Source organism: Centropristis striata, chromosome 17 (genome assembly GCF_030273125.1).
Source record: "Centropristis striata isolate RG_2023a ecotype Rhode Island chromosome 17, C.striata_1.0, whole genome shotgun sequence".
NCBI classification, from domain to species: domain Eukaryota; kingdom Metazoa; phylum Chordata; class Actinopteri; order Perciformes; family Serranidae; genus Centropristis; species Centropristis striata.
Window position 1 is genome coordinate 8,125,310 of NC_081533.1, and position 15,689 is coordinate 8,140,998.

The 15,689-nt window shown below is 38.3% G+C and overlaps 2 protein-coding genes across 2 annotated transcripts; both read left to right on the forward strand.

Moving 5' to 3' along the window:
• The first annotated feature begins 2,258 nt into the window (after positions 1–2,258).
• LOC131989792 (motile sperm domain-containing protein 1-like) lies at positions 2,259–3,992 on the forward strand. The gene is made up of 5 exons (XM_059355124.1): positions 2,259–2,551; positions 2,668–2,743; positions 2,803–3,104; positions 3,477–3,632; positions 3,751–3,992. The coding sequence occupies exons 1-5, from the start codon at positions 2,338–2,340 to the stop codon at positions 3,777–3,779; spliced, it is 777 nt and encodes a 258-aa protein (XP_059211107.1). The 5' UTR covers positions 2,259–2,337; the 3' UTR covers positions 3,780–3,992.
• A 3,165-nt stretch (positions 3,993–7,157) lies between these two features.
• On the forward strand, positions 7,158–14,770 carry LOC131989823 (RNA-binding protein 4.1-like). The gene is made up of 4 exons (XM_059355159.1): positions 7,158–7,276; positions 10,445–10,874; positions 11,190–11,941; positions 12,774–14,770. Exons 2-3 carry the CDS (start codon positions 10,463–10,465, stop codon positions 11,924–11,926), a joined length of 1,149 nt encoding a protein of 382 aa, XP_059211142.1. The 5' UTR covers positions 7,158–7,276; positions 10,445–10,462; the 3' UTR covers positions 11,927–11,941; positions 12,774–14,770.
• The last annotated feature ends 919 nt before the right edge of the window (positions 14,771–15,689 follow it).

The window sequence follows — 15,689 nt, forward strand, 5'->3', positions numbered from 1 at the left end:
TTGTCTCCATAAATTATCACTTATTAAAAAATATGCAAACTTTTCTGAAAGTCTGTAATTTCTGTGAGTTTAACCCTTTAAAGCTGTAAACACACAAACAACAATAATAAACACAAACAATAATAATAAACATGTTCAACTCAACGACTCGAGTTCTTTTTAAATATTAATAAACTGTAGCTTCTGTTTTATGATTTTATATAAACATACTGAATATTTTATACTTTAGTTTTTCTGCCATTTCTGGACAAATGTTATGCATTTCAATTCTAAGCATTTTGGGGCAAAATAAACTTTACTTTGGTCTTTTTTCTATCTCATATGTATAAAGTATAATGTGGCAATTTTATATATTCTTACATTTATTTACTCATTATTAAATATATTTATATAATATTTACTGAGATCTGCAGTGAAAAGTTATTCAGACAGAAAAAGTAAAAAGTAATTCAGACAGACAGACATTTTTTATATAATTATAACTGTATAACTTTACATCGTAATTATAAAATACATTTTGAATGAGTAGTTATGATTAAAACACATTTTTAATATTTAATGTTTTATTAATTGACTCAGTAAAACGAACTTTAATTCAATTAAAAAAACTCATAAACACCAACGTAAACAGAGGAAGTGACTGACGGGAATCACATCCAATAGAACGCCGCGCTCGACCCTTCCTTCACACTCATTGGTTGAGCCCTCAGAGGGGGCGGGGCGTGTGACATGCAACAGCTTGGTGAGGAAGTGACTCCGGAGGTGAGCAGACTCAAACACTCTTTATTATCTGTTTATCATCTGTTTATGTTCTCTTTGTTTACGTGTTTACCTCCAGAAACTCCACTCTGACGTCATGGTCTACCTCCCAATGAGCCCGGGAAGGTTTCCCGCCTCGTGTTTCCGGTGTTTTACCGGTTATTTGACGGGTCGGTGTGACTGAGCAGCTCCCGATGCTAACAGCAACTAGCATCCTTCATTAGTTTATTACTGTAAACAACAACAACAACACGCGTCATAACGCTCAGCGAGGAGGGTTTATATTATCTATTATATAAAGTTATTTATAGGAGAAGCTGAATGTTTACCTGCTGCTGCTGCTGCTGTTGTTGTTGTTGTTGTTGTTGTGTAGAAGTACTCCAGTGAAACAGTGATTCTCAGTAAAATCGTTGAAAAAGCACCTGAACAACTTGTTAATGTTAATGAACAGCTGTTTTGATGTCTTCCAGTCAGGATTCAGACCACAGCATTGAGACTGAGGCTCTTGTTAAGGTCTTCAATGACATTCACCTTACCCTTCTAATGCACAACATGGCTTTATTACAACACATCATCATATCCATTTTTCCTTTCATACTTTATGAAGAAAAATATCTTTGTATTATTACATCAACTTTACACACATGGGTCAAAAATGACCTTGTGCATTAGAAGCTTAGTGATACAAAAAGTGATACACTAAATAAGTGGTTCCCAAACTTTTTCTGCTGGGCCCCACTTTTGCAGATATTTATATACTTTTTAGGAAAAAGCAGCATCTCTTGATTAAGGGACTCCTCGTTTAGCGGTATGAGTAGAGAATAGATTAACTAGAAAATTTCCTCTGGGGAAATTCTGAAAGGGCCACGGGGGCTACTGCCGGTGTGTGTACACTATGATGAGATTCTTCAGAGATTTCAAACAATTAATACTAGTAATGTTATGATACTATATAATATACAAGGAGCACACCTACAACAAGCATTCATTTTCAAGTATTTATTTATACAGCAACCTATGCCCTTTATCCTCAAAATATGTGTGTGTGTGTGTGTGTGTGTGTGTGTGTGTGTGTGTGTGTGAAACGTGTATCTGGAGGGGTGCGCGCATTTACGTGTATCTGTAACTGTAATCACAAAGTTCTGTGTGTGTCTGTCTGTCTGTCTGACAGCTTTACCAGAGGATTGTGAGTGAGAAGACACATTTTCCTATGTTTCTATGTATAAATTATTTCTGTAGAGTGGATTTTGCGGCCTGGAGCGCAGTTTTCAAATTTATTTTTTGACAATTTTTTCTCTCCCTCTACACTCGTTTGAAAATCTCTAATTATTTTTGTTTTGCATCATTTTTTTTTGGCCGTCCCATTCACTTCAATGCAAAATTTTGCCCTAATAAAATTATAATGAATCTGAGGAACATGTGAGTAAATTAGATTATTATTATATTTCAGGAGCTCAGTAATAATACTTGTTCCTTTACGTCCTGCAGCAGGTGGCGATGCTGTGACATCACGACGGAAGCGTCCAATGACAGCGCTCGGATCATGGCAGCGTGTGGAATGCCACGTGGAAGGGACGAATGAGGAGGAAGGACAGCCATGATGGTCAGGGGTGGGGCGGGAGGACGGGGGGGCGGGCAGTGAGACAGGCGGGAGGTGAGACGGGCGGCGGCGTGTCCCCGCTGCCTGTCTTCCTGTTCCCCTCAGAGCTGCTGTTCTACTCTGAGCAGAGAGACGCCCACCGCAGAGTCCTCACCCTCTACAACCCCTACAGCTACACCATCACATACAGGGGTCAGTGCCTGTCTGTCTGTCTGATACCTGTCTGTCTGTCTGTCTGTCCATCCCACCCCTACAGCTTCAGCCTCTAGACTCATACCTGTTTGTCTCTCTGCCTGTCTGTCTCTCAGTGCTGTGTACAGCTCCGTCTCTCTACAGGGTGTGTGAGGCCGAGGGAAGCGTCGCAGCCAAATCCTGCATCGACGTGTAAGTGCATCAGTACTCTGAGTACTCTGAACTGACTACCTGAGTTCCTCTTCCTGTAGGGTGGTGCGTCACCTGGACGTCAGCCCTCGTAACCTGGGCCGCAGAGACCGGTTCCGCCTGGAGGTGAGAGGAGGAGGTCATGTGGGAGGACGGGAGATCTGGGCGGAGCTGAGAGGAGGAGAGGAAGAGGGAGGAGGAGCAGGAGGAGAGGAGGTGGAGGAGGAGGAGAGGAAGGAGAAGAAGAGGAGGAAACGAGGAGGAGAAGAGAGGCGAGGAGGAGGAGGGGGCCAACAGCAGAGGGCGCTGTCTGCTCTGTCTCCTCTGCTAGTGCCCACACACACACACCTGCAGCTAAACACAGGTGAGGAGGAGGAGGAGAGAGGGAGGTGGAGAGGGTAGTAGGAGGAGGAAGAGGCGGAGAAGAGAGGGGGGAAGGGGACGAGGAGGTGGAGGAAAGAAGGAGGAGGAGAAAAAGAGGGAGAAGGAGGAGAGGGAGGAGGATGAAGGAGGAGGAGAAGAGAGGGGGAGGGAGGAGGAGAAGAGGGGGGGGAGGGGAGGAGGAGGAGAAGAGAGGGAAAAGGAGGCAAAAAAGAGGGGGGGTGAAGGAGGAGAGGGAGGAGGAGGAGGTGGAGAAAGGAGCAGCAGTGCACTCTGGGACCTCTGGGGAATTTGTTGTTATGAACTTAACATTAAGTGTGTGTGTGTGTGTGTGTGTGTGTTTTTGTGTGTGCAGCTGTGCGCAGTGTGTCTCAGTGGGTGGTGTGTGTGCTGGTGGCGGTGCTGTGTGTCACAGTGTTGATGCTCCCCCTGCACAATGACAGCAGCTCTGTGGTTCCTCGCTGCCTCCACGTCTCCACCAATCAGAAGCTGGCCAGCGCCTACACACTGGGTAACACACACACTCACTCACACACACACACACACACACACACACACTCACACTCTTACACACACTCACAGCTGTCTCATTGTGTGTGTGTGTGTGTGTGTGTGTCTCTCTCTCTCAGGTCTTGTCACCATGGTGTTTCTACGGTAACGTCGGTGACATCATCAGAACTTTATTGGCTCTCAGGACGAATGTAAACAAGCTTTCTGTTCATCTGCTTCTGACTGTAAACTCATTTCTTTGTTGTGAGAATGTTCCGGAACGGACCTCAGACCGGACCGGACCGGACCGGACCGGCGCCGCCACCTGCTGCTGCAGCTGCTGAGTGTGGCGCCCCCCAGAGGATCAGAGAACCTCTGATTCTACTGCAGTGGGGTCTGAGCGGCGGGGGGCGTGTTGTCCTTGTACCTGACAAGAACATGCCGTTTGTGTGTTTGGTTTTTGTTTGTTTGTTGTCAGGTTGAACGGCTCCTTTAAAGACAATAAATCATTCCTGCTCATTGAATGTTTGTTGTTGATTCTTCCTTCATGTGAAGAACCTGAGGTTCCTCTAGGATTGTCTCAGCAGGAGGTAAAGGGTTAACTGTCTCCTGGATGGTAAATATCAATCAGCAGTTTAGAAAGTATAAAAAATGACGCTGGACTGCAGAACGAGCTGTAGAACCAGAGTTCCCACAGGATGGTGGGAGACTGATCTGCCCTACAAAGCCTAACTGCAGTAGCTACATTTTTGGTTGAAACTGAGTTAAAACTAAAAATGAACTCCTTGATGTCTGTTTTATCTTGTGACAAAGTTTTAGATTTCAATTTTTCTTTATTTCAGAGAAATAATGATATAAAAATTGCAGTAACTACAAAATCCAGAAAAAAAGTGAGATACAATTATATTAAGACTAACCTTAACCTTAATACCCTTATAACAAAATCAATTTGAAAATGTTTTAAAATGTTTTAGCTTTCAATTTTGCTTTATTTCAGAGAAAGAATGATGTAAAAATTGGGTTAGTTGTTGTTGTATGCATATATATATATATATATATATATGCATTTAAACATAAAATCAAAGCAGACTGTCTGATTTCACTGTGATACAGTGTAGCCTTGTATTTCTTCATTGTGTTGAATAGTGAAGACAAGAATAGAAATAATTATTATATTATAATTATTAAGTGTATTTGATAGGGAAATATTACCTAGATAAAGTAAACAATCGATATACAATTATATTAATGAATCAAATTAAATCAAAATTACTTTATTTCTCTGTTAGAATGAGACAGCCTGATGGCTGTATAAGAGAAGGATCTTTACCGTAATAAATATGGTGCCATTTTTTTCTAATATTGCGGTAAAATGATATTACCACTGTTGATTTCACGTTTAAGATTGCCAATTTATTCCATATTTCATTCAAAAAATAAAACGTTTTCCCATCAAATGAAACTGTTCTGCCATATAATTACTGCGGTCAAGTGAGCCGTCATTCGCTTCTCCGTAGTCAAGCCAGCCGTCTCTATATAATGTAGTGCTCCCATATTGTGATATTTACGGTAAATTCACTGAAACCGCTCCAAACGAGCTGACATGAAGTATAAACACTTTATTGTCATTCTTTATCACCTTTTTTTCAGTATAAAACTGTTACCAGCAGAGAGGATATGGAATAAATAAATAAATATGGAAATACGAGTAATTGCATGATATTCACAGAACTGTTCAATTTATTTTGTAAAACACCTTTATATATAGACTGTACAGTAAAATATTACATTATATTAAAATTAAGTAAAATTAAACTGTAGTTGACTGTTTCCAGTCACTAATTTCACTGCAGACTCATTCTACAGGACTTCAGGTATATTCTAACAAATTAACAGGACTTTTCACTGTGGAAATTCATAATAAAATGCACTTCAATATTTACTGTAAATTAAAAATATTACATTAAAAATTAATTGAAATTAAACTGTCTGTTTCCAGTCACTAATTTCACTGCAGGTTCATTCTATGGCACCTAAGGTATATTATCACAAAATGACAGCACTTTTCACTGTGGAAATTCATAATAAAATGCACTTCAATATTTACTGTACATTAAAAATATTACTTAAAAATTAATTAAAATTAAACTGTCTGTTTCCAGTCACTAATTCCACTGCATGTTCATTCTACAGGACTTCAGTTATATTCTCACAAACTTACAGGAATTTTCACTGTGGAAATTCATAATAAAATGCATTTGAATATTTACTGTACACTAAATATTGAAGTGCATTTTATTATGAATTTCTACAGTGAAAATTCCTGTAAATGTGTGAGGATATACCTGCAGTCCTGTAGAATGGACCTGCAGTGAAATTAGTGACTGGAAAAAGACAGTTTAATTTTTATGATTTAAAAAAAATATAATGTAATATTTTACTGTACAGTAAGTTGAAGTGCATTTTATTATGAATTTCCACCGTGAAAAGTGCTGTAATTTTGTGATAATATACCTTAGGTGCCATAGAATGAACCTGCAGTGAAATTAGTGACTGGAAACAGACAGTTTAATTTTAATAATTTTTTTATGTAAAATTTTGAATGTACACTAAATATTGAAGTGCATTTTATTATGAATTTCTACAGTGAAAATTCCTGTAAATGTGTGAGGATATACCTGCAGTCCTTTAGAATGAACCTGCAGTGAAATTAGTGACTGGAAACAGACAGTTTAATTTTTATGATTTTTTTTAAATATAATGTAATATTTTACTGTACAGTAAATATTGAAGTGCTTTTTATTATGAATTTCCACAGTGAAAAGTCCTGTAATTTTGTGATAATATACCTTAGGTGCCATAGAATGAACCTGCAGTGAAATTAGTGACTGGAAACAGACAGTTTAATTTTTATGATTTTTTAAAAATATAATGTAATATTTTTCTGTATATGTAACTGTTCATGTAACGTTAATACTTCATCTCCTCTCTGCTGTTAAGAGTTTTATACTGAAAAAAAGGTGATAAAGAATGACAATAAAGTGTTTATACTTCATGTCAGCTCGCTTGGAGCAGTTTCAGTGAATTTACCGTAAAAATCACAATACGGGCGCACTACATTATATAGGGACGGCTGGCTTGACTACGGGGAAGCGAATGACGGCTCACTTGACCGCAGTATATAATTGACAAGAAAATACTTTATAAATGCTGCATAAATTAAAGATTTCACCATTAAATATTACAGTATATTTATGTTAGAGATATGGTGTTTAGTACATTTAACTGAGAAAAAGTTTTTTTTGTTTTTTTTTAAACAAATGCAAAAATTAAAGCCATGGCTTGTATTACAGTATATGTAATGTGTAATGTATGGAGTAATATATTGTCTTCCTGTCAGGTATATATAGATATATGCAATGTGGTCTAATTCCATGTCACATAATAATATAATAATATATGGATATATTTGTTATATGGTTATATGGCCCAGCCGTGGACTGTTGGCCTGTAGGACAGTTGATCCTCCAGCCGGGTGGTGGAGGTAGTGAAGCCGGATATGGAGGACAACAAGGACCGGTAGTAGCATCAGTGGTGCAGCACCAGCAGCAAGCAGCGCCATTTCACTTTTCATTCATTGGTGTCGAGGCCTCCATCGGTTACTAGGTGAGTGAGAGGCGGTGAGGGTGAAGCAGGAGACGGGATGCTTGTCAGGATGTTGGTGATGCTTTAGTGTCTCCATGGCGACGGACCGTTGGCTGGGTTTTCAGCCCTAACGTTACGTTAGCTTGTGAGCTGCTAGCAAGCTAATTTATTAGCTTTACAAATTCATACGCCTTCATTTTCCAAGCATTAAACCGCCATTAAACTAAATATAGACGACAGTTGGATCACTGCGCATTGAAAACCATTAAAATATGCATCTGTTGAGAGTGTAGCGTCAGGCTAGTTCCTCTGAGTCGTGTAACATTCACAGAAATAATAATAATAATAGAGCTACTAGAGCAGGCTAGTTAGCTAGGATGACTGTTAGCTACCGTTAGGCTGTGTTTGACATGTTTCTGTCTACGTCAGCAAACATAACAAGGTAGATAATGTGACACTCAAACCAACGACAAGGTTTTAATGTAACTGGTTTAATTTTGGGAGAGAATGAAAACTTCTGCTCAATGCTCTAGGTGAGTTTAGGTGAAGTTGCAGAGCTAGACGAGCCTCTCGCTGTGTTGTTTACCCTCCTGCAGTTAGACGCGTGACGCGGTTTTACGCACTTTTAACCCGCATTTGACCCTTTAAACTTACCAGATAAAAACATTGATCATTTAATATGTCTAACAATACAGAACCATGCACAATACAGTTGGCAGCTGTTGAGAAATGCATTGAGGAAACCTTTAAAATTAAATTATCTGACTCCAACACAAAATCCTCAACTATTTCTCTGTTTTTTTTTTGTTTTTTTTTAAATAAACTTTATTAAGGCAGTTGGGTGGGGTGTAATACAAAAAAATACATCAGAACGTCGCCAGGGGGTTTCAATAAATCATAAAGAGGTTGTCATACAAAAATATTATAAAAATTACAAATATTCAGAGTTTTTGCAGCTTTCAAATTAGTAGAGTCTTTAATAGAATTAATATACTGCTTGGTTTCACTTATAAATATAGAAAAGAGGGGATTTTTTTTGTGTATCGAGATTTATGTATGTGATATTTTGCCAATAGTATAATTAGATTTATAATGTAATATTGATTTTTTTTTTTTGTGTATGGGAAGTCAGTGAAACCAAACAGTATATTTTCAAAACAAAGGGACAAATTAGGTTCAATTGAAAAAAAAAAGGAAGTTACAAATGTCTTTCCAGAACTTAGACGAAAAAGGGCAAGACCAAAATAAATGAAAAATACTTTCAGGGTGTCCTTCACAAAAAAAGCAATTCAAATCTAAATCTTTTTTAAAACGTTGAAATAAAATTTTAGTGGGGTAGATTCTGTGAATTATTTTAAAATACATTTCTTTGATCTTATTGTTGACTATATATTTTGCTGGCAAATTCCAAATCTTCTCCCAATTAAGGTTATCAATAAAATTATTCCAATAAGCAATGATGTAGGGGGTTGATACAACTTCTTTCTGAAACAGTGAACATATTTTTCGGTTATTGTTGCGTGTAGAAGAGAAACAAATTTGGCCAATTTCATGTTTGGATGGATCAAGGGGCAAAACAGTCCGATTTTGTGTTAAAGTGCATCTAAATAACATAATTACACCTAGAGGGATAGCATTGATAACAATATTATATTCATTAATAGGAATTGGGATTCTATATTTTATGAAAAATTCCTGATATGTAACTATTTCTCTGTGTTGTGTCCTTACTGGTTTTAACACTAACTGGTTGCCGTCCTGGTGTGTGCAGCTGTTTTCTGCCTCAGTTAGCAGATTCATCACATATTTAATAAACATTTTACTGGTGATTTCCAGGTCGCATCTCCTATCTACTGTGGATAATATTGTTGCATAAGCGAACACTACATCACAGCCACCTATACATAAAAAGAAAGCATGAAAATATAATGTTTGCAAGATCGGTTACAGCTGGATTCTAATTCAATACAACACAATTTAATTGTTCCTGAACCATCACCTCCACAGTCATGGAAAAAAATATTATACCGCCCTTGTTTTCTTCCATCTCTTGTTCATTTTAATGGCTGGTTCAACTAAAGGTCCATTTGTTTGGACAAATGTAATGATAACAACAGAAATAGCTCATAAAAGTTAAATTGAAGCACTGATATCTAGACATTTAACATGTTTTTATTAATCATAATCAAAATCATTATCAAGAAAACCATAGGAAATGTCTAGATATCAGCTCTTCAATTTAACTTTTATGAGCTTTTTCTGTTGACAAACATGTCTGTACCAAGGTTATTATAGTTCACGAAAACTAACAAAATAACGAAAACTAGAATTGAAAAAACATTGTCATTAACTGAAATAAAAATAAAAATGAGTTTGTTTTTTTTAAAAAGCGAGAACTAGCTGAAGCTGTATTTTGTGGTTACAAAACTCAAATTATAGTGAAAATGTCCCCTTTGTTTTCGTCTTTGTCAACTTTTTTCATACATAAACCTTTTTGGTTGATATGAAATCTATTTCATCTATCTGGTTTTATGACTTGATAAACTTATTGGGGCTGAGATGGATCAGACAAAGGAAATAAAGGAACATTTATTGTGACCTTATTGAATCTGGCACCCAACAAATGCCCCGTTACAAAAAACTAACACTAAAACTAATAAAAACAAAAAAAAAACAAAAAAAAACTAAAGCTAATAAAACTAAGCATTTTCCAAAAAATAAAAACTAATTAAAACTAGCAAACTCACTCTAAAAACTAACTAAAACGAAAATGAAAATAAAAATTGACAATGAAATAAAACTAATGAAAAATCCAAAACTCTTATAACCTTGGTCTGTGCATTATAAATGTATTATCACCCAGGTGTTTCTATTATGTTGTCCACACCATTTATGTCAATGAAGCAGTTCAACTACCTAAAGCTGCTTCCTACAAAATATCCTTATAGTTGAATCAACACTTCTCTAAAATGGTTTTATTAAAAACTGAATACTATAACCTTCATGAAGGGATGCTTTATTGCAGGTAAGTATTAGATTAGCCGCCACTACTTTTACCTAGGTGCATCAAATGTATTGGCAACTGAGTGTATTGGTTGTATCAGCAGTCAGTGCAGATGGCCCTGTTATCGCCATCTTTAAATATCAGTTGTAGTTAACTTTCATTTATATATATTTTTTATCTTTTAGGATCCACAGAACGTCATCATGGTGAAAATTTTTATTGGCAACCTTGCCTGCAATGCCACACCTGAGGAGCTGCGCGACCTCTTCGAGAAGTATGGAAAGGTCTCTGAATGTGACATTGTCAAAAACTATGGTTTTGTACACATGAGCAACATGTCTGAAGCAGAGGAGGCGATTCAAAACCTCCACCAGCACCAGCTGCATGGCTGGCGTATGAATGTGGAGATCAGCAAAGGGAGGCCCAAGTCCACCACCAAACTGCATGTCAGTAACCTGGGTGAAGGGGTCAACACGGAGCTTCTGCGGGCTAAGTTTGAAGAGTTTGGCACAGTAGTGGAGTGTGACATAGTGAAGGACTATGCCTTCATCCATATGGAGCGGATGGAGGATGCCATGGATGCCATCAGTAAGCTGGATAACACCGCCTTCAAAGGTGAACTCTTTGGCAGAGGAGGCCTAAGTTGTCTTTTGCTGTCTGTACATACCAATTTGGGTTCTGTTGTGGCTGTAGAACTCCCATGTTAAATAAAATGACCAGGTGGACTGACAGTAATCACTTTTAATTAGGAGTGGCTGTGTAACTGGTGAACAGACACTGGCATAAAATATCCTGCACCTGGCGCGGAAGGTTATTGTGCTTTGTTCAGTGATTGTCGGTCAAATGCATTTTTACGTGTTCTATAGTCGGTAAGAGGCTTTTCGTGTCAGATCTCTACGGTCTCATGCGTGTCTTCTCTCTCCTCACAAGGCAAGCTGATGAGCGTTCATCTGTCCACCAGTCGGCTACGCACTGCCCCAGGAATGGGAGATCATACCGGCTGCTATGTCTGCGGGAAACATGGTCACTGGTCGAAAGATTGTCCAGTCGGCCGGAACGGTAGCCACGGCGAAGGCACAAGAGGTCGCAGCAACCGGGCCCCCCCACGCGGTCCTCCGGGTTACGGCAGGGGCAGCTACGGGATGGCCTCACCTCCAGAAGCTGATTACATGGGCGGCTCTGCGTATAGTCGGGCTAGTTACGTAGGTGGGTTGCCGCCTCCCCCTCGTAGGCCTAGTGGCTACAGCGCTGAGCTGGGGGATAGGTACGCCAGCAGAGCAGCCTATGGGGACAGGTCATCAGCTTATGATCGGGACCGTCTCTATAGCAGTGTTGACTATTATGAGAAGTACAGAGCCCGCCCTTACGGCTCAAGCTATTTCGAGGATCGTCGTATGTCCTATCTCCCCCCTCCTCCACCTCCTCCACCTCCCCCAGCCTCCCTCTCAAAGCTCTCCTCCAGTTTAGATGCATATGACCGTCGGTCATCAGCCGCCGCAGCTGCCGCATACTATGCACGAGACCGCAGCCCGATCAGACGAGTACCGGTGTCCTCGCCAGGCTACGGCTATGAGCGAACACGGCTGTCACCGGTGTCCGGCTCCAGGAGCTCCTACGCTGTCCCACGACCCAAGGATCATTACGCGCCACGCTATGCGCCTTACTAAAGCCACGGTGCCAAGGTGAGCAACATAGTAAGCAATGCTGCTCTACACAGTCTAACTGCAGTGACTACACAAAGGGTCAAACTGGGAAAAACTGCTTTAAAGTTTTTTAACGTTTTTAACTGGCCAGCCAAATGGGTTATAGGTAGGTCAGTGATATGACACTTATTTCTACATGTATTGATGATGTCATTTTTATGCTCAAAAATCATGATGATTTGTTTGACCTTTGACCCCAAAAATGTAGTTACTGCACTCTGGTTTTGCTGTAAAAGGTTCTAATAGTAATGCACAGAGTGCAGTAACTACAATGTTGTCGTCTTCTTTCAGCTTTTATATTTTGTTTTCAGTGAATATTCAGTGAATTTTCAAATTGATTTTGTTATAAGTGTATTCAAAATATGCAAAGATTTGCGTATTTTAGACTTAATATTATAAAGTAATGTTATATTTTAGTGTTAATATAATTTTATCTCACTTTTTTTCTGGATTTTGTAGTTACTGCAATTTTCATTATTATCATTATTTCTCTGAAATAAAGCAAAATTGAAATCTAAAACTTTGTCACAAGATAAAACGGACATCAAGGAGTTAATTTTCTTTTTATAACTCCATATTGACCCAAAATGTAGCTACTGCAGTTCGACTTTGTAGGGCAGAATGTATGACAGTTAATTAGTTCTCTGGGCAGTGGGACATTTTACTGTGAATGTTGCAGGTCAGTGGGCACTGGGATCTCCAAAACCGTTTTAACTTGGATTTTTGTTAAACGTACAACTGAATCCTTTTAAGCTGTGCTGCGGATAATGGGGGGTTTTGTTTCTGAAAAGGGAATTTGCTCTCTTTCTAGGTCTATTTGTGAACTGCAGGACTTTTCCTTTGCCATCATTTCTTCAAGCGACATGATTCCATCACTGCGTGCTGTGCGGAAAAGCATATGAGATGCAGAAAATTAAGATTGGAAATCGTGTTGGCATCTTCCAGGCACCTGAGATACCAGTTAGTTGCCTGCAGATGAATTGTCCTTTCAGTTGCATTCACATAAAAATTATTAGCAAACTGCACCGTTTGACATTTATGATGTATAAAATAATAATTTGCTCACTTGCTCTGCAGGTTTTCAGCTCAGTTTTAGCCATGTCTTTTTCCTTACCTTTGTTTCTTCTCTTGAAGTTAAATTCAGCAAATGTTCATTGTTTGGCTTCTGTTTCTCATTAAGAGTAAGTATTGTTTCTTCAGTATATGAAAATGTACCTTCCAGTTTTTTCTTTGAATGGAATGAGGGTGAACTCATGCTGTAACTGCTGCAGAAGAATCTTGTCTTGCTCAGATTTGACACGATCTAAGTCAGCTATATGGATGTGGATAAAGATAAAGGTTTTTTCATAAATGACCGTCATTGGTGTCTTTCAGTGTGCCGTAAAGGTCCGCGCCAGGTATGTAGTGTTGGAGCTAAAACCAGTAGCTTTCACTGACAAGTTGCTTCCTTAATGTGTGAAAGGGTGAAACACCCAGTAAGCAGTTTAGTGGTTGGTGGGAAAGAAAGCCTCCACTCTTTGGCCCCTGTAGCACAAGAATGGACTCTGAGATTTACATTGAAGAACTGAATCCATGTCCATGCAACTGACCTGGCTAAATGTCCAGCTAGGACACACAATCACACTTTGACTTAGTATCTATGCTAAAACAAATAATCTCAAACATTCCAGCCTCATTTTTATAATTTAGGTGTGCTTCTACAAAACAACCGATTGATACATTTTATAATACTTCATGAGGTGTCTGCTGAGCTGAAGTCAAAATTCTTGAATTGAGAGTTGTTGTGTTGCACCAAAACAGCAATGTTGGCAACAGTGCAACTGAGTAACATCTTGACTGATTTCTATGGGCTGAAATATGTGCCACCAGAAACTGAATTTGAATGATTTATATTTTAATTTGAATTGCTTCACTTGAAAAATTGCATTAAACAACTGAATTTGAAGCACATCATTTGAATTTGTATTGTTCAATTTGAGTCATTGCATTGAAAAAACTGAATCTGAATTGTAATTTGAAAATCGAATTTATTAGTTTGGAACTGAACTTTCAGTTCTCACATTTCAAATTCGGTTTGCAAAATTCAATTTCAATTTTCTACGATGAAGATACACAAAGCACCTCTTTGGCCAATCAGCAACCGGCTGGCAACAAATGTTACAAAAGAAAACAGAGGTGCTGACTGGCCGAAGAGGCGCTATGGCAACCTGGTGGCAACACGTTACAAAGAAAACGGAGGTGCTGATTGGCCGAAGAGGCACTATGTGTATCTTCGTTGAATTTTGCGAACTGAATTTTAATTGTGAGAACTGAATGTTTAGTTCCAAACTAATAAATTCAATTTCAAATGACTATTCAGATTCAGTTTTTTAATGCAATGATCCAAATTGAACAATACAAATTCAAATTATGAGATTCAAATTCAGTTTTTTAATGCAATTATTCCAGTTAAGCAATCAAATTCAAATATAAATAATTCAAATTCAGTTTCTGGTGGCACATATTTCAGCCCGTATATTTCTTCCCACTCTTAACATTGCACACTTTGACCACATCCGCTATCAGAGAATAACCCATCATCTTGAATTTGAATGTGTTCATATAACAGCATAAGCAGACAGAGAGATGTGAGGCAGGACTCAGGGCTTGGGCTGTATAAACCATGAGGCACTTGTGTTTTCTTGAAGTTGCCTTTGTTTGTTTTGCATATAGGTGGATTTGAAGTTTGTGTTTTTCATACTAGCTGAAATGTACCAGCATACATAAAACATGAAATGAATTTGATTTTTAATAAAGCCAAAATTATTTTGGTGACACGTGATATTATCCTTTGTATGAAACCCAGTTTGATGGTGTCTGTTTGTGGGTGCAGAAGGGGGGGGATCATGATTTAGACAAACAAATGCCTTGGAAAAAAGAAACAAGATTTCTTACCAAATTAAGTACTAATGTAACTACTCACTCACTCTGGCAAAAATCACTAAAAAGCTTAAAATGGACCAATTATAGTCCTTTGTATCTAGTTACTTTGGGATGTCCAAAAATTGTATGACATAAAATGTAAAGTCAACGACTAAAAATGCTTCAAATGGGTCAATTATAGTCTGTTGTTATATATTAGATCATAATATGGCCAGAAATGACGGGGAAATCTCATATTATGGGATGTCTAAAAAAAAAGTAACATGTTGAATTTTGTCAAAAATGACTTAAAATGCTAAAAAAAAGGACTAATAATACTCTGTTGATACATATATTATATGTCAAACAATGGCAGAAAAACACCAGATTATGGGATATCCAGAATTTTTAAAAAGGTCATACTATAGTATGTCGATTTTGTAAAAACAAACCAACAACTAGTTACTTTGGTCTTTAGTTACTCTGGTATTTTGTTACTTTGGTAAATCACCTTAATCACCCACCCCTAGCTGAAGCATGATGTGTACATATGATGCCCCCTTCACATTTCTGTCTGCCCTCTCATATATGCTGCCTAGAACCGGCCCTGAGTTAGAGTTCTAACAGGCCATTTAACTCAAGACTATCAGCTGACACATACACACAAGTGTCAATTAGGAAAAGGCAATATTCAAGAAAAGTTTTGTGCATCACACAATTTTCAGATGTTTATTAGAGGAGTTTACAGAAAGACATCTATAGCTGTTATGACAGCCTAAATTATGTCATCACTTCTTAACCCTCCTGTACTCCTGGGCTCCTTTTC